We start from the raw sequence: 17774 nt of genomic DNA, 5'->3' as shown, positions 1-17774 counted from the left end.
AAATGGCAAATAATCTTCCTAAGGCACAGCTCTGATCCCTGATTAAAAACCACCAGGGACTCTCCTTTGTCTACAGACGTCTAAAGCCTCTGTCGTTTGAGATCTCCCTACAGTATAATCATTAACTTAAAAAAAAATTCTTTGATCTAAGCAAATGTTACTATTCACTGTCACCTATACAGAATTTATGCCCTTTTTTATACTGTCTAGAGTACCACAAATCAAATCTTAGTCACCTTTCCAAAGGTCAGCCCTTCCCTCCCTTTACAGTTAACAGGACTTTCTTTGAGCTGTCACTGAGGTGACTCTGCCTTGCACTATCCTCAGAAATGGAGCATGTCATAACAGTCAAATGTGGGCTTTGGAACCAGAATGCTTGGATTTGAGTGCCTAGCTATATGACGCTGTGCAAGTTATTTGACCTCTTTGGGTCACCATCTGCAAGATGGGGATAATGATAAAACCTATCTTATAGTTATTTAGTAAATGACTTACTTCTTTGTAGGCAGAACTTATGTGATTCATTTGTTTCCTTTAAAGTACTCTGAATTTAATAGGTGCTCGATGAGTATTGCCGAATGAATGAATTAATTACAACATAGCAGGACTCTACCTTGTCTGTCTCACAAAACTTTTCCTCTTCAGAGCCAACACATGGATGAGTTGGGTATAAGCCCATGGCTAATTTTGGTTTTATCAACATTCTGATTTACTGAAGACCTTACAAGTGTCCAATCTTTTCTCACTACTCTCCTGCAGTAACTTTCAATCCAACCTACCTGATCTACTCATTGTTCCATAAAACTTAATGTCTCTTTGCGGCGTTTTGGCTTCTATTTTCTGGAATGCTCTCTTTCTGTTTCAGTGATCTAAGGCTGCAACTTCTTTGGCCCAGGCTTTGCTTCTGTTATTTACTTGCTTGCCTTAACCCTCAATTATGTTTTTTCTCTCAGAATTCCTACATGCCTTTCTTGTTTGAGCCATTCATGATTTAACGTGTGCTATCTTTTAAACATATTACACTGCTTTTTAAAAATTGGTTCTTATTTTTTCCCCACATTTTAAAATATTTTAAATTGGGATGTGTTCTAGTTTGCTAGCTGCCGGAATGCAACACACCAGAGACGGATTGGCTTTTAATAAAAGGGGATTTATTTTGTTGGTTCTTCAGAGGAAAGGCAGCTAACTTTCCACTGAGGTTCTTTCTTACGTGGAAGGCACAGGATGGTCTCTGCTGGTCTTCTCTCCAGGCCCCTGGGTTCCAACAACTTTGCCCGGGGTGATTTCTTTCTCCATCTCCAAGGGCCCGAGCTGAGCTGCAAGTGCTGAGATGAGGAATGCCAAGCTGCTAGACTGTGCTACATTGCGTTCTCATTTAAGCACTTGCAGCTCAGCTCGGGCCCTTGGAGATGGAGAAAGAAATCACCCCGGGCAAAGTTGTTGGAACCCAGGGGCCTGGAGAGAAGACCAGCAGAGACCATCCTGTGCCTTCCACGTAAGAAAGAACCTCAGTGGAAAGTTAGCTGCCTTTCCTCTGAAGAACCAACAAAATAAATCCCCTTTTATTAAAAGCCAATCCGTCTCTGGTGTGTTGCATTCCGGCAGCTAGCAAACTAGAACAGAGTTGGTACCGGAGAGTGGGGTGCTGCTGCGGTTTGCAAATGCCAGATCTGTTGGAACTGTGTTTTGGATGGCTAAGGGGAAGACTTTGGAGGAACTGTGAAGAGATTGATGGAGAAGTCTTGGAGGGCTTGAAGAGACTGTTGGTGTAAATGGAACCACCGCCAATCTTGACAAAGGACACAAAAGGGAGAGATTGGAGTTTGCAGAGTGAGAACCGTGGAAGTTCGGGTCTGAAGCCAAGAAACCTCGGCCAGGAAAGTGGACCCACCTGTATGTGTGGAGAGGGTGAGTTTACCCTGAAGGGCGAGGATGAGTCTTCCCTCTCATTGCAGTGGAATAGTTGTGCAGCCTCAGGCCTTGGAAAAGGCGTAGCATGCTCCTTGGGGGACTGGGAGAGCCTGGCTGCCACCATGTGGAGGGGTTGAGCGTGCGCCCCAGAAATGGCAGAGAGCCCAGGGGTGGCCCTGATGCCTGGAGAGAGTGGAGCCCAGAGGTGGTCTCCTCGATGTTCCCCGAGGTTGATTTGGAAAGAGGCCGGCCACTGCATAGGCCCTTGGAAGGGGTGGGACTGCCGCTTTCTACAGCCGAAGGATAAATGACTTTCAGACTTGGAAATCCAATGGACATGTGTCCGCGTGGGTTCGAACCCCACTCCTGGTACCAAGATGTATTAGTTAGGGTTCTCTAGAGAAACAGAATCAACAGGGAACACTTGCAAATATAAAATTTATGAAAGTGTCTCACGTGACCGTAGGAACGCAGAGTCCAAAATCCACAGGGCAGGCTGCGAAGCCGATGACTCCAATGGATGGCCTGGATGAACTCCACAGGAGAGGCTCACCAGCCAAAGCAGGAATGCCACCTGTCTCCTCTGAGTCCTCCTTAAAAGGCTTCCCATGATTGGATTTAGCATCACTAATTGCAGAAGACACTCCCCTTTGGCTGACTACAAAGCTGTGGATGTAGCTGACGTGATCATGACCTAATCCTATGAAATGTCCTCATTGCAACAGACAGGCCAGCGCTTGCCCAATCAGATGAACAGGTGTCAACTTGGCCAAGTTGTGGTACCTGTTCATCTGATTGGGCAAGCGCTGGCCTGTCTGTTGCAATGAGGACATTTCATAGGATTAGGTCATGATCACGTCAGCTACATCCACAGCTTTGTAGTCAGCCAAAGGGGAGTGTCTTCTGCAATTAGTGATGCTAAATCCAATCATGGGAAGCCTTTTAAGGAGGACTCAGAGGAGACAGGTGGCATTCCTGCTTTGGCTGGTGAGCCTCTCCTGTGGAGTTCATCCAGGCCATCCATTGGAGTCATCGGCTTCGCAGCCTGCCCTGTGGATTTTGGACTCTGCGTTCCTACGGTCACGTGAGACACTTTCATAAATTTTATATTTGCAAGTGTTCCCTGTTGATTCTGTTTCTCTAGAGAACCCTAACTAATACAGGATGTTTCTTATGGTTTAATTGGCAGTGTTTTTCTTTCTTTGGGCTAATAAGATAATCATGCATTCTATAATCAATGATGTCTTATTAAATGAAATGGGAATACTCTTATTCTTGTGTGTATATGTCCTATCTTTCCAATTGCATGGTATGCTTCTTGAGTCAAGTCTATGTCTTATATTATATATATTATGTCATATATTACTTTTTGTTTTAATTTAAAAGGTGAGCTTTAATTTAAATAGGTTTTATGTTTTTCTTACCTTCCACTATAATGTTACATATATATAAAACATTATATTGTTATATACATAAATATGTTATACCTATATAATCACCATATATATTTATACTTAGCAAATATCTGCTCCTGATCATGGTAAGATAAATTTCTCTCTCTCTCTTCCATACCTACTCAGCTCAGTTTGGGGGTGGTAAAGGACAGGAGGGTGTTCCCCATTGTAGCCAGATGGGACCATGTCCCCTTCCCTACAGTTAGGATGGGGCATATGAATTTAGGAATTATATTCATGCAGAAATCTCTCTACATCATTCTTCTTATTTCTTTCTAATGTCCAGTAACTTCATTTCTCCCTCTCACCTGTTTCAGCTCCCCCTCCCCCTGCAGCTAGAAATAGGGATTGATTCTATGGGACCTCAACCAAAGCTTTGGAAGGCTCTGATCAGCTTTTTTCTGTTATAGAGTAGGAGAGGGGCAGGACCAGGCCTCTTGCACATTAGGGCCTAGCTAAAAGGAGAGAATTTTAGCAATGTTCATCTGTCTGTCTGGTGCTCTAATCTTGACTTGCCTCCTTAGAATCTGTTGAGGCCAATTCGCTGCTTCCAAACAACCAGCTGGTTGTAAGCAACAAGAGGATTAAGGTCCCTGGGGTAGCAGGGCTGGGAAGGAAATCACTCCTATGAACCCTCCACTGTTTCCATTACCAGAACTTATCAATAATGGAGATTACTGCTCTTAAGGCTTCAGATGTGGAAGAAAACAGCTCATTGTCTCAGAAACTCTAGGACTTCTGCCCCAAACTATATGGGAACTGCAAGCATCTCAGTCATAGGTTGAAGGTCTGCTTATTCACTTATTTTTCTAGGAGTCTACTATAATTGGGTAGAATTTGGAGTTATGCGGCTTGAAAGAAAGGGTTGCAGAGGAGTAAAGAGGCCAGAATACCATCGGGAGGAATAGCATAACTTCTTTTCACTAAAACTTCAGAAAGTTTAATGAAGATACACTTCTAATCATTCATTTCCTCAACAAACATTTACTAAGCACCTACTATAAACCAAGTACTAGCTTTGTGCTGACTAAAACACAGTCACTTCTGTAGGATAGTCTAGTAAAAGAAATAGATGCTATACAGATACTTTCAGTACAATCTGATAAATGTTACCATAGGAGATAAGCACAGAATAGCATAAGAACACAGAAATGGGGAATGAGCTTGGGGAAGGGAGGGAAGGTTTCCCAGAGGAGGTAAGTTTTTCACATAATTCAGAGTTAGGAAGATGACAAAAAGAAAGAAAGAAAGAACATTGGAAGACTTAGAAGCATTGTACATTAATAGCACAATGCATTCAGGGAACTAGAGGCATTCTGTATTGCTGAAGCCCAGGGCTTCAGAAGAGGAGGCAAGTTTAGGTTGGACCTAAACTATGCTAGCACTCTCAAGAGGCTGTTTACCTCCAAAGATGTCTCATGTAATCAGGTCTTGGGCTATAACTGAGGTTGAAGGTGAAGAGGTCAGAGCCCAACTTACAAATAAACAGACATGGAAGCCCCTTTTAGAAAAGCCTAAGGCAATTGAAAAATGAATTTTCTATGATCCATTCCCTTTAAGCTGAACATTAGGATAAATTTGAGAGGGTAAGCAGAGCTGAGGCATATTTCACTGTAGGAGGAAATAAATAATAAAAATTATAGGGGTATTCTGTGGTGGTCTATCTCTGCCCTCTTAGGCTCACTCTGCAGTCCTCTGACAAAACTATCAAGTACCCTCTGTAGGCAGGATTCCTTACTAAGCAGCTTGGAGCATTAAAGAACCTGGTATCTGCATGTCTGTTGCTACCCCACCCCTTAGCAGAGAGATGCTAGTACAGCATAAGTGGTTAAAGGCATGGGTTTTAGAACCAGACAGGCCTGGGTTTGAATCTTCGCTCTGCCACCTCCAGGCTGTACACCCTTAGACAAAGTGCTTAGCTTCTTTGAATCTCTATTTTCTGTAAATAGTGATACATACCACATAGGGTAGTTGTTAGCATTAAATGAAATACTATGTTCAAACTACACAGAGGTTTATTGTTCAATGCCTGGCACTTAGTAGGTGCTCAACAAATTGTGGCTAAACTTCAAATTCTACCTGATATTGGTATGTTACTTTTAACTTATCAAAACATTTTTATAATTTGAACATCACTTATTCCTAACAATAAACTGAGAGGCAATCAGGCAGCATTACAATTTTATAAGCAAGAACAGAGTAGTTTCCATTCCAAGTGACTTCTACAATGCAGTAAGTTACGGGAAAATAGACCTCACTTGACAGATGAAGCATGGTACCTGTGCACTAAAAAAATGTTGATGAATGAGTGAATAAAACAAGTCAGCAAGCACAGATTAATATATCAAGCCTAGAATTGTTAGCTGGAAGTTCTTGAGAACTTTGGAAATAATCTTGGAGGGATGGACAACGAAAAAGGAGCATACTGTCAGTAAGCAGAGAAGGTAAAAGGTATGTGACAGGTAGGTCAAATAAGTCATAAAGCACTGGGAGTGGGGGCAATCCTAATGAGTGGGGGCACTCCCAAGAGACAACATATTTGCTTGGCTATAACAGTGAGTCTGTGTGAGAAAGGAATGAGAAATTAGAGTGTTTCAGTGGGCAATGTGGGAAAGGTCTTGAAGGCCTGACAGAATCAGAGAGTCAGTCTATCAGGAATCATTAATATGCTATTTATTGAGTCCCTACTATAGACCAGACATTCCAATTGATAAAGCAGGAAATAAAGACAGTGGAGGTTTCTAAACAAGAAAGAAATAGTACAGTCTCTGAGGAAGATGATTCAAGTAGCTGTGAGTAGGATGTCCTGGTGATCAGTTAAGACTCTTAGTCAGCAAGCATTGAGCAAAGCAGGAAACCAAAACAGAGGAAGTGATATCAAAATGATAAGCTGGGGAGTGCTGGAGGGTGGGAATAAGGAAGGAAAAGGAACTAGCATCTGTTGGGAGCCTACTCTGTGCTGGTCACTTTCACAGGCCATTGCGTTTACTTTCACAGTCAATGGTAAATCTAATTGTCTCTGTTCTATAAATAAGGAAATCAAGGCTTACAGGGATTAAGTAATTTGGTCATGGTCATAAAATTAATAAGCAGTGAAACAGGGAACTGAAACCAGGTCTAACCCTGACGCCCATACTTTTTCTACCATAACTCTCTGTCTCTGTAGTGAAGGAAAGCAAAGTCAGAATTTCTCTGAGATTGTGAGCCAGAGTACAGGAATACCTTACAAATGTGGACAGTGGTCAGCAAAGCAGGAGAGGGAACCTTTCCGTAGAAGAAGAGCTCAGGTTTTTAATTTTTGTTTTGTTTATGAATCCTGCCCCCAATTTTAAAATTGTACATGCAGGTGGGGTGATATCCAAGTAGGAATATTCTATAGACAGTTGGAAATCGTTGGAAACTTATGGAGAAAGGGGAAGAGGACAGAGATGGAAGCATATTGAGAAGTCATCTGTAGGCAGGTATTAAGTGTCTGAAATGTACGACAAGATGAAATTCTCTAGGGAGTGAGTGTTGGTGTAAAAAAACAAGGGGCACAGGACTGAGTCTTTTGGGAATCCCACAGCTAATATTGTGGGGCAAGAGAAAAGGGAAAAAAGCAACAGGTCCCACGATACCCACAGATGGTCACATGCACACATGGCAACTCTGGGCTTAGGTGCTTCCTGGGACCAGCTGAGATGGCAGCCATTTCCTCCTCCTACTTCCATTCTTGAAGGTTACTCGTTTTTCAAGGTACAACTCAAATTTCCTCAACCCTGACTAGAATTTAAACTCTTGTTTATCTCTATAGCCCCCATAGTGCTCAGCATACTTGACCCATAGGTGGCCAATGAATATTATTTTTAGCTGGACTGAACAATGAGAGAGAAAAACAATGAGAGAGGACAACAGATAAGGCTTTCTGAGCCACATCTTCCTCATTTGTGAACTGGCCTAGTCATTGTTAGGATTAAATAAGATACATAGTTTATAAAGCATATCGAATAGTACCTGGAACATGGTTGTTCATTAAGGGGCAAATATTATCAGCTGGCAGCAACCAGGGAAGTGCACATGGTGAGGGATGTTATTAATTATAAAACCTCGCCACTGATAAGTTGTATCTTCTTTTTGTTTTTTTTTTTCCTAATAAAAGGAGGAGATTTTTAGTAATCTAAATTTTTGTAATCTGAATTGAAATGACCTCACAGTTTTGATTTCCAGTTAGATAACTGGCCCCTACATGTTTTTATTTTTACTGGATTCTCTAAATAAAAGTGTGTATATCCCACAGCTTGAGAGCTGTTTTGGGAGGGAAATATGGTACCCAAGTATCCTAGAATCAGCAATCATCACCCTGTCCAGCCCATCACATACAGAAATCACTACTCTTTGATACTAAAATCACCTTTTAATGAAACAAAGCAGCTGTGTTGTGGGACTTCCCAACAGAAAATTTTCTCTCCTCAACTGAGACCTGAGGCAGAATGAGGAGGCAGAACAAAGACTTGGCATCTGGAGGCGCAATTGTGTGAAAGGGCCCCTGGATTTTCAATGACCCGAGAATTCCCTTCATCACAGCATCTCCCTCTTGGTCAGCAACTTTGTCCTCACCTTTGGGCTTGGGTGTACACTCAAGGGTCAGAGATTATTCCCTAGAATGAGAACCCCAAGAACAAAGCCAGCTGAAGCCCAGCTCCCATGGGGCTTGGCTTCCCTGGAGGCCATGCCCATGGGACCCTTGTCGCCTGCCCTTCTTCTGTCCTCTGTTGTTCTGTCCTATCACTGAGAAGGGCAAAGCCAGGTCTTTTGCCTTCCCTTCCCAAACCCAACCTCTAAGCTCTGCTCTCCGCCCCCTTACTACCCTCCCCCACCTCTCCCTCAACCTTTTTCAGGGCATAAGGGACCTTTTCTATTTGCAGGGCCTAAAGAAGCCGGTTGCCAAGGTGACAGGAGCAGGAACAGCAGGGAGCTTGCCATGGGGAGGGGCTTTGCCCCCAAACAGCTGTCAGTGGGAGCAGCCCCAGCTGGGACTAGAGGGTTTCTCTGCTATGGGAGGAAACAGCTTCCAGGAGAATACATTCCCCTCTGTTGTACAAACTCTCCTCCCCCTGCCCCCAACAAGTCTCTATTGGTTACTTTCCCTGGGGGCAGCCAGCCAGCCAGCTCAGAAAAATGCTCCAATAACAAACAAAAAATGCTCTTTCTCACACATACACACATGCGCACACACAGACATGCGCACACATACACTCTCCTCTCCAGCTTCCTGATCCCTTAGTTCATTCACAGTGGATTGGTTGGCTAGGAGGCCAGAAGTTGCCTCTGCCTGGAGAACTGTGGAGCCCAGGGCAGGTGCTGCTCCAGCCGGCACCCCCTCAACTCGCCCCCCACCAAAACCATGTCAGGTCAAAAGGGCTATTTCAGCCCTTTTTTGTTCCAGAGGCCCTGAGAGGATATGCCACATCCGAATCTCCCCCAGCTGCCTTCCAATTGTGAGGTGGGGGTGGGGGAGTGGCATCACAGGATTTACAGAGAGGAAGGGGATGGGAGGAGAAAGGAAGAATAGGAGGGGACCGTGGGAGGCAGGAAAAATGCAAAACCTACTGAGATGTCTCTGCAGAGACAGTCTTTATAGTACTGAAGCTCACAGCTGCTCTACAGAAAGTACTGCCTTATAGCCAATGTACTGTTAGCCCCAGGCCACACCTACCTCAAGCCTGTAACTTACTGGTTTGCAGTTTATCAGGCTCAAGAGAAAAAAGCCCTATACCAAAAGCTGCAATCCCCAAAGCTAACTGAGCACTCCAGCACAAAAAAAGCTTGGGTCAGGAGCAGGAAAGGCCCAGAAAGCCCCAAATTACTGTAAGTACTGAGAAGCGGCAGTATGGCTTGATGATTATTCAAAACACAGGATTTGATTCAGACAGACCAGACTGGAATTAAATCACAGTTCTGTCATTTACTACTTATATAACCTTGAGTGATACACGTAGTAAGTTCTTAGGTAACCTCACTAAAGCTTCAGTTTTTGCATCTATAAAATGGATAACACCCACCTTATAGGGTTCTTGTGAAGGTTACAAGTAGTAGCATACATTAAAAATGCCTACCTAATATATTATCTAGCAAACAGTAGACACTCCATAAGTGCTGGTCCCCTTTCTGTCCATTTTTCTTGTGACTTTGGAGCTGTCTAGCAGCCTCAGGAAGAACCTGAGAACAGCTCTATCTCTTGAAGGATCCCTAGAATTTTAGGGGTCTGGCTTACATTTAAAGAGAAATTACATTTTGGACTGAGCCGGAATGGAATTTTCAGGAAGTCTTGAGGCTCTGAAGTTGCTCTAGGGTTTGAAGGTTGAATGAATAGGTAGTAGAAATGTTAATTTGGGATCTTGTCCAAATTGCCCTCAACTCACAGTAAAATCCCAGTCTTTTCCCTTGTGAGCCTCAGTTTCTTTTACGATAAAAGGAAGCTACTGGACTAATCTCTGGAGAAACTGATGCCAGGCATGGATGAATAGGGACTTAGAGCCAGAGGGTGACGAGGCCTCTGTAAGGACATACCTTCCTTAGCTCAGCAGGGACTGTTGGAAGGCAGTGACTGACCCTATGCTCCTGTTTTAAGTTCTGAAGCCCCAAAAAGATGAATCAAGTTTGACTTAGTTTCCTCCCAACTCACTGCTGTAATGCTCTTCACTTATGCTTCCCTCTTTCTGTCTGGAATACCTTTCCTCATTTTGTTTGCTGAGAAAATTACTCAGGCTTCAAACTCATGTTTCATTTGCTGTTTGACATCACTGCTGGCCCAAGCCACCTGGCGTTGATTTGATTTGTGCCTATACTGCACCTCATAGTTTATTTCTATAATAGAACTTGTGAAATTGAAAGGATTTGCTCATACATCAGCAAATTTTTGCTCACTTTTTGAGTGCACATTCCTTTAGGTAGAGAACCATCTTTTATATATTTGGGGGAGTTGATCAGGGTAATTCTCTCTTTAATGCAGAGCCACATGGTCTACCACTATGTTTATTTCTGTGCTGTATAACTGCTTGGTCTTATTCCCTAGACTAAGTCTGGCTTTTGAGATTCTTGATAGATTTTCACATTAAAGATTGTCTATAATAAGTAGCGCTGGGAGAATTTTAGCAGGCAGCGAAAATTCTAGCCCTAGTGACTACAGATTGATATTCTTCACAGAACCTGTCCCATAAGTAACAGAGAGATATTTTCTTAATTTGCTAGATTTATTCTAAAGTGTCACTTCCCTGGCAAGCCTTTCTTGGCTCTGCTCCCCAAGCTTAGGTAGCTCCTCAAAGCTTCTACAGCATCCAGAATTTACATATATTACAGCATTTATCACACTATATTACGTGTCTGACTCCCCCCCTAGACTGTGCCCTCCTTGAAGGGCAGGGTCCAAGTTTTATTTATCTCTGCTCACCCAGAATTGGCAAAGTATTTGGTCACTATTATTCCACAAATGACTATTGAATATGAGAAAATTAAATGCCTACTTTCCCATCTCCCTAAGTGATTCTTACATGCTTCTGTCTAGCCCCTCCCTGTCCTTCTCCTTGATTCTTAAAGAATTTTAAAACAGTCTGACTGCCAAGCCCCCACTCACTCAAGGTTAAGCCCTATGATAAAATACACTGAAATTCACTGCCAGAATTCATCCATCGTGAAGAAGGACTCATTTATCCCAACTTACATGGCTTCCTTTAAAGTTAGAAGCATAAGACAGAACCAAGAGCTGATAAACATCTCAAGAGTGGGAGAGGAGAGATAGACAGGTGGCTGATATCTTAGCATGCTCACAGGTAAAAAAGGAAAGTTTGAAAGTTTCTTCCCAACCCCATAGCCCTCCTGATTTTCTGAGATAGGACTTTTCCTCCTGGGGCCCTTACCTGGTGCAATGAGTGGGTGGGGAGCCATAGTAGGCACCATACGGCTGAGCCCAGCCCGGCCCTCCATGCTCCCTGGCACACTGTTGTTACCATCTCCTTTCTTGAGTGGCTCCATCACACTGTCAGTTATGCCAGTTTTGGCACCTGCAGGGGAACCCTGAGCAGTATTTCTGCCCTGTGATGGGATAGGCACAGGCTGGCTACTGGCTGGTGTAGGTTTCAGGGCCAAGCTTGGCAGGACAGGCTGAGTGGGAGGGGGGCCAGAGGCTGCTGCAGGTGGCGTCTGCTGTGTTCGGAGAGTCAAGTTCTGTACCTGAAAAAGAGAGGTCTATGGGAGTCCAGAGAATGTGGGAAAGAACAATGCCAACCAACAACTAAGAGTGGCAAGGAGTCAGAGATGGATCCAAGAATAGCTGAATAGGATAGAGAGAGAGAGAGAAAGAATTTAGGGGTTGAAAGAGGAACCAGGAACAGGTGGAATTTCTAAAAGAGGCAAGAAAAGATTGCTGGTGATTGGATCCATTAAAAAAGAAATTGAACTCTGAGAAGGGATTATCGCCTAGGTTGGCACAGGCAGGAGTAGGGAGGCCAGGCTTTCTCTCCCTTCCATTACCTCCCCTCCTCCCCCAAGCAGTCAGAAGCAGATGCATTATACTCAGAAATAATTCCCAGATGCAGCAGGGCATGGGGCTTTCCATGCTGAAAAAAGCCAGGGCAAAAGTGAAAGTTAACTGACCAGCGAGGTAGGCTACCAGGCAGAGGACTATCTTATTCTTGGAATAAGGTTAATAGCAGGCCTTTCCAAGACACAGTAGTATCTTTATTCAACCCTGGCCCGTGGTGCCCTCTGCTGGACACATGGAAGTTATGCCAGATTTGAATATGAAATCTGGTAATTTTGCCACCAAATACTTTGTCCACTCCCAGATCCTATTCTGTAGATAGGGGAGATTGGAGCAGGAGGACATTCCTCTTCCCAGTTGCCCATGGAATCTTGACAGCACAATATTTATGTGCTCCAAGTATAAGGTAGGAACCCCAAAACATCTTTGCTACCTCTTCCACACCATTTTCCCCAAAGATTTAGTGGTAATAGCAGGTGTATTTAGAGCAGGATTTTCCACTCAAAAGGCAACAACAACAAGATAAGTTATACTGGGGAGAGTCTAAGGCGCAAAAGGTAGCACTGACATCCATTTGGCAATCATGCTTGCCTCAGCCTGTTGCACTCTGACTCCTAACCTATGTTTGAGGGAACAAAACAGTCAAGAGGGGCTGAGGGAATTAAGAAGCTAGCCTGGAAGCATTGGGATATCTTGTTTCCCATCTACTCTCCTAAAAGATACCAACCTTTCAAAAACTGTTAAGCTCCTCCAAGCCTGTGCCCATCCCCAGAATCAATACCCCTCTTCAGGGGTGCCCACCTCCCCATGCCCTCCCACAAGCATGGAATCCTCACCTGGGCGGGGGTGGGGGGCCGGGCGGGGGAGCCAGTGCCGAGCTCAGGCTGCACAGTAGCGACGGTGGCCGTGGGCGTGAAGATGAGCTGAGGGGACAAAGGAACAGTGCCGCCTAGGCTCCTAGCTACCTGCACCAGGTTACCTGGCTGGGCCTGGAATCACAGGAAACGAGGCGCCTTTTACCTGCCCAATGTGGGCTCAGCCACAGGACAGAACAGTTTAGCCAGGGAGGAGACATGGAGGGTAGGCTAGGGAAGTAAAAACAGGGTGGCAAGAAAGGGAAGGAATCCAAGGATATTGCCTAAAGGTCTCAAGAAGTTTATGGAGTCCTACCCAAGCTAGGGAGTAAAGGGGACAGGTTGGGGAGAGTCATTTTGGGATTGCTCCAAAGTCAAGTTTACTTCAGAACCCTTTTTGAGGAGCTCATTCTAGAGGGGACCAATATTGCCAGGACATCCTGAAGTCACTGTCTTAGCATCCTGGGAAGCCGGACCATTTTCCAGAACTGACCCACCCCTGACCCCAGGGTTGAGTTAGAACAAGTATGTCCCCAGAAAGGATCAAATAAGATAGATTCGTTTGGTCATTTTCCAGTGAAATTTAGATTTGGGGGCACAGGTGACTGGCACTGTACTTGTGCCTGTATCTCTTTCCATAAGCTGTGGCTATATAACATTCTCTGCATGACACCCCGAACAGTCTCTGCATGACACCCCGATGTCTTGTGAGTCTTTCATGTGTGTGACATGCCTTTCATGTCAATGTGCATATGCTGCTGTCTTCACCAGGCGCCTTTCTTAGAACTGTGTGTGATGGTGCATTTGTGCTTGTTCCTCCATGTGTTTACCCCACTTTGGGGAAGGAGGCTGAGGCTGCAGGACCCCAGAGGGGCACTGGGTAGGATGTAGGAGTGAGAAAATTGAAGAAAATGCAGGTTTGAGCAGTGTCACAGAGTGGCTATTCCATTTCCCTAGAGAAATGGAAATTTAGTCTACGCTGTGTGTCTAAGAGGCTATTCCTGGGAGTAGAGACATGCCTCATACGACAAACTCAGAAATAAGAACTGAAGGAAGGGAGTAAGACCACAAGTGTCAAGTTCTGGCTACAGGGGCAAAGGGAGGACTAGGACTGTATTGTCTTCAAGATGATATGTACAGGAGCCGAAGGAAGAACTCTTCAGAGTAGGAAGTATGAGATACGACTTACAGGGTTTTGAGCCCAACATTGTTGCTCCTTTCTCCAGGAAATTCTTCTAAGTCCCAGGGACCCGTAGGATGGTACAAAGGAAAGATTCTAGGCATTCATGTGCAGGGCTGATGCCATCCTGAGTACACAGTGACTAATCGAGCCCACCGACTAATAGGTGATGAGGTGATCCTGCATAGAATGGGGGCCCAGCTGGGAGAGCAGTGGAAGCAGCAGCATACTCTGAAGCTGGCTATCCCTTCCTCACCTGGGTTAGTGGTGCCCAGTCTCAGGAAGAACTATCACAATGGGGTAAAACCCCATTTCTGTCAAGTGCATGAATGTAAATTTGCTTATCTTATATGTATTTAAGGGCCTGTATTTTCTACTCCAATTAATTTGGGTGTGGGTAGTATAAGAAGAGGACAATTGTTTTACTCAAGGAGGGGAAGGAAAGGAGGCACTTTGGGTAACTTTCTCTATTTTAGCCTGGAACCCGACCTGGAATCACTGATCCTCTACCAAAGCCCCTATTCAGCCTTCCAGGTCCACCCTTCTTTATTCTGTTCCACCCTTTATCTCCTGTCCCCACCCCCTTGTTTCTGTTTCCCATCCTTCTTTAACTTCCTACCCTTTTCTAAACTCCCAGATCCCAACTTCTATGCCTCTGTTCTCCAGGCCCAGGCTGCGGGTACTCACCATCTGTGCCCTTAGATACATCTGTGCTTGGCTTGCAGTCAGGGCTGGAGAAGACGTGTTACCCAAGAGCACAGCCTGCTGGGCAATGCCTGAGGCTGTTGCTGAGTTAACACTCTGAGCCCGGTTAATGAGGTGGGCTGCTGCTGGGGAGGCTGCCAGATTGATCTGATGAGAGAGACACAGTAGAAAACAGGAGGTTCTGTTGATCAACCCTGTGTCCCCCTCATATATTTCTTTCTCTCCCTCTCTTCTGTTCTTTGGTGGACTCAGCCTTCTTTAGGGCCACCTCTGATCCTTGGGCTTGGAGCTTCCCCTAGCACTGCCCCCATCTCTGGCTTAGGTGCAATGCTGTAAGGAGGGAGGATCCACTGGGGAGAGAACTAAGCTGTAAATAGAGAGCTTCCATGTTGGAAAGAACACAGGGAGTTATTAGTGTAAAGGTTTGAAAGAGGTGTGCACTTCTTTTCTGGCATGGTTCTACATGGCTAAGAATTCACCACAACTAGGTCTGCGAGCTGGCAGGCATTTTAGTAAGGAGGAAGGAAATGGTTTCCAGAGCTGTGGGCTCTGCCTGCTGCTTCCCATCCTACTCACCGAGGATGAATGGGCTGGGACCTGTGCAGCTACACTGCTGCCCGGAGAGCTCCCTTGTCTGTTTGCCACCAGGCTTGCCTAGAAAAGAACAAACCTATCACTCGAGTCCAAGATCTCCCCCAAAATAATTTTCCAGACTCTCACCTCCCAAAAGAAGAATTAGGGGATAGTGGTAAAAAGAATAGCCTCTGGAGTCAAGTCACCTGGAATCAAATCCCCATTCTGCCACATCTGAATGACCTTGAACAAGTGCCTCAGTTTCCTCTTTTAGAAAATGGGGACAATAATAGTACTGACTTTGAGGATAGCTGAAAAGATTAAACAGGGCAATGCATATAAAGCACTCATATGTTATCATTCAGATGGTTAGCTAATATTGTTACCTAGGATTGCCAGCTCTCCTCAGACCCTCTGTCCAATCCTCTATCATATCTGGTTCATGGGCTCCCCAGTGAAGAGTCTAACCTGTTCTGCTCCCCCCAGCCAGCTTCTTCTCATCCTTCAATTGCCAGCTTAAATGTTACTCAAGTAGAAAGGTCCTTCCTAAGCACCCAATCTAAAGTAATCTTCATGGGTGGTCAGTCATAGCAGTAGACACTTTTCCTTCAGTATGCTTATCACAGTTTAGATATTTAAATGTTTTACTTCCTTGTCTATTTTGGTTTCATATACTTGTTCTCTCCCCACTATGAGCTCCATATTATACTCAGTGTCTGACATGAACTTTGGCATACCAGAGGTGCTTATAATTTTTTGCTGAATGAATGAGTTCTTCTCAGTCATTAGAAAGATAAACAGTAAAACCAAACAAACAAGCTTAATGGATAATACCCTTCTCTGATGAACACCTCCTTGGACTCCTCATTCCTTCCCTACTAGTGCAATGATGTGGTTAAGAAAGGGGCTCCTTAATTTGGGCAGTAAATAAGTTTTGCAAAGTCCCCTTGGGGGACTGGGGAGAAAGGAGGAAATATTTAACTTCCCCATTTGGAGAATTTCTATTATTCTCACAAGCAATAGGGGCAACCAAATCAATAGGCTGAACCTTTTATCTTGGGGTTCATCTGTATAAAACTTATTTCTGAAAAGGATAGGCTAAGCCTACTTAAAATTAGGTCTAAGTCACCCCCAGAGAACCTCTTTTGTTGCTCAGATGTGGCCTTTCTCTCTAAGCCAATTCGCAGGTGAACTCACTGCCTTCCCTCTTATGTGGGACATGACAACCAGGGGTGTAAATCTCCCTGGTAACATGGGACAGAAATCCCGGGATGAGCTGAGACCTGGCATCAAGGGATTGAGAAGGCTTTCTTGACAAAAGGGGGAAGAGAGAAATGAGACAAAATAAAGTTTCAGTGGTTGAGAGATTTCAAACAGAGTCGAGAGATTATCCTGGAGGTTATTCTTATGCTTTATAGAGATATTCCTTTTCAGTTTATGGTATATAGGTGTGGCTGGAGGGAAGTACCTGAAACTGTTGAGCTGTGTTCCATTAGCCTTGATTCTTGAAGATGACTGTATAAAGATATAACTTTCACAATGTGACACTGTAAAATGTGACATTGTATAGACAGATGAGTTAAAAAATATATGGATAAAAAATAAATAAATAATGGGGGGACAAAGGGTAAAATAAATTGAGTAGATGGAAATAATAGTGGTCAATGAGAGGAAGGGATAAGGGGTATGGTAGTATGTGTTTTTTCTTTTTATCTCTTTTCTGGAGAGATGTAAATGTTCAAAAAAATGATCATGGTGATGAATATGGTGATATTGTAAGCCAGACTGTACACCATGTATGGAATGTATGTGTGTGAAGATTTCTCAATAAAGAAAAACATTTTTTTTTTAAATAAAGGGACTCTTGCAGCACTTCTCCCCTGGGTTAAATGGGGTAAGCACCCCAGCTACTATATGCACTAGCTCTGTGACCTTGGGCAAGGCACTTAACCTCCCAGAACCTCCAGGAGGTTCATCTGTAAAAAGGAGATGATGACAACAGCACCTAGTTCACACACATTCTGTGAGGAGTCAGTGAAAGAATACATGTACCACCCTGTGCAGATACATTGCTGTGCCTGACAGAGTACTCAATAAAGGTTGATGTCTTCTCCTTTCTACCACTACAGCTACTACTACTATCACCAATCATTACTATGATTCTTACCTGCTGCACAGCCGCCAGACTCTGGAGCTGGGCACTGCTGAGGTGCTGTTGCTGAAGTGCTGCAGTCTGCAACATGAGGTGCTGTTGTTGTGCAGCATACATCTGCTGCAGGTACTGAGCTGCAGTGCTGGGTTGCCTGTGCAGGGCCTGTTGAATCACCTAAGCAGGGTGGGGGAGAGGAGAAGAGTAGGTGCTATCAACTGGCCATACAACATGCCCATTGTAGACCTGCTCCTTCTGCAACAATGTCTTATCAACCCATCTCTCCCTCAGAGCTGAAGGAAGGACACGGGAATGGGAATTTGTGACCACTGCTGTAACCAATTCCCACTCTCTAGGCAGTGAGGCAGACAACTATTTGCAAAGCTTATAAATTCCTGCCTTGTCTATCTTGCATCTCTTTTAAGTTTAC

The 17774-nt window shown here is 44.3% G+C and overlaps 1 protein-coding gene across 4 annotated transcripts in view; it reads right to left on the bottom strand.

Annotated features, from left to right (window-relative positions):
• The window catches only part of PHC2 (polyhomeotic homolog 2), a 146306-nt gene that overhangs the window by 36462 nt on the left and 92070 nt on the right, over positions 1-17774 (bottom strand). For 3 of the 4 annotated variants that reach the window (XM_077150404.1, XM_077150403.1, XM_077150401.1), the window contains 5 exons: positions 17363-17521; positions 15199-15276; positions 14605-14769; positions 12720-12872; positions 11261-11573 (listed from right to left, as the gene is read on the bottom strand). In XM_077150404.1, the coding sequence (XP_077006519.1) occupies positions 11261-11573; positions 12720-12872; positions 14605-14769; positions 15199-15276; positions 17363-17521 (868 nt within the window). The remainder of the gene's footprint in view (positions 1-11260; positions 11574-12719; positions 12873-14604; positions 14770-15198; positions 15277-17362; positions 17522-17774) is intronic. The other variant, XM_077150405.1, reaches the window with a different exon arrangement.

This window comes from Tamandua tetradactyla, chromosome 2 (assembly GCF_023851605.1).
Source record: "Tamandua tetradactyla isolate mTamTet1 chromosome 2, mTamTet1.pri, whole genome shotgun sequence".
Taxonomy (NCBI): Eukaryota; Metazoa; Chordata; class Mammalia; order Pilosa; family Myrmecophagidae; genus Tamandua; species Tamandua tetradactyla.
Note: the sequence above shows the minus strand (reverse complement) of the source record. Positions and strands in the feature narration are given on the sequence as shown.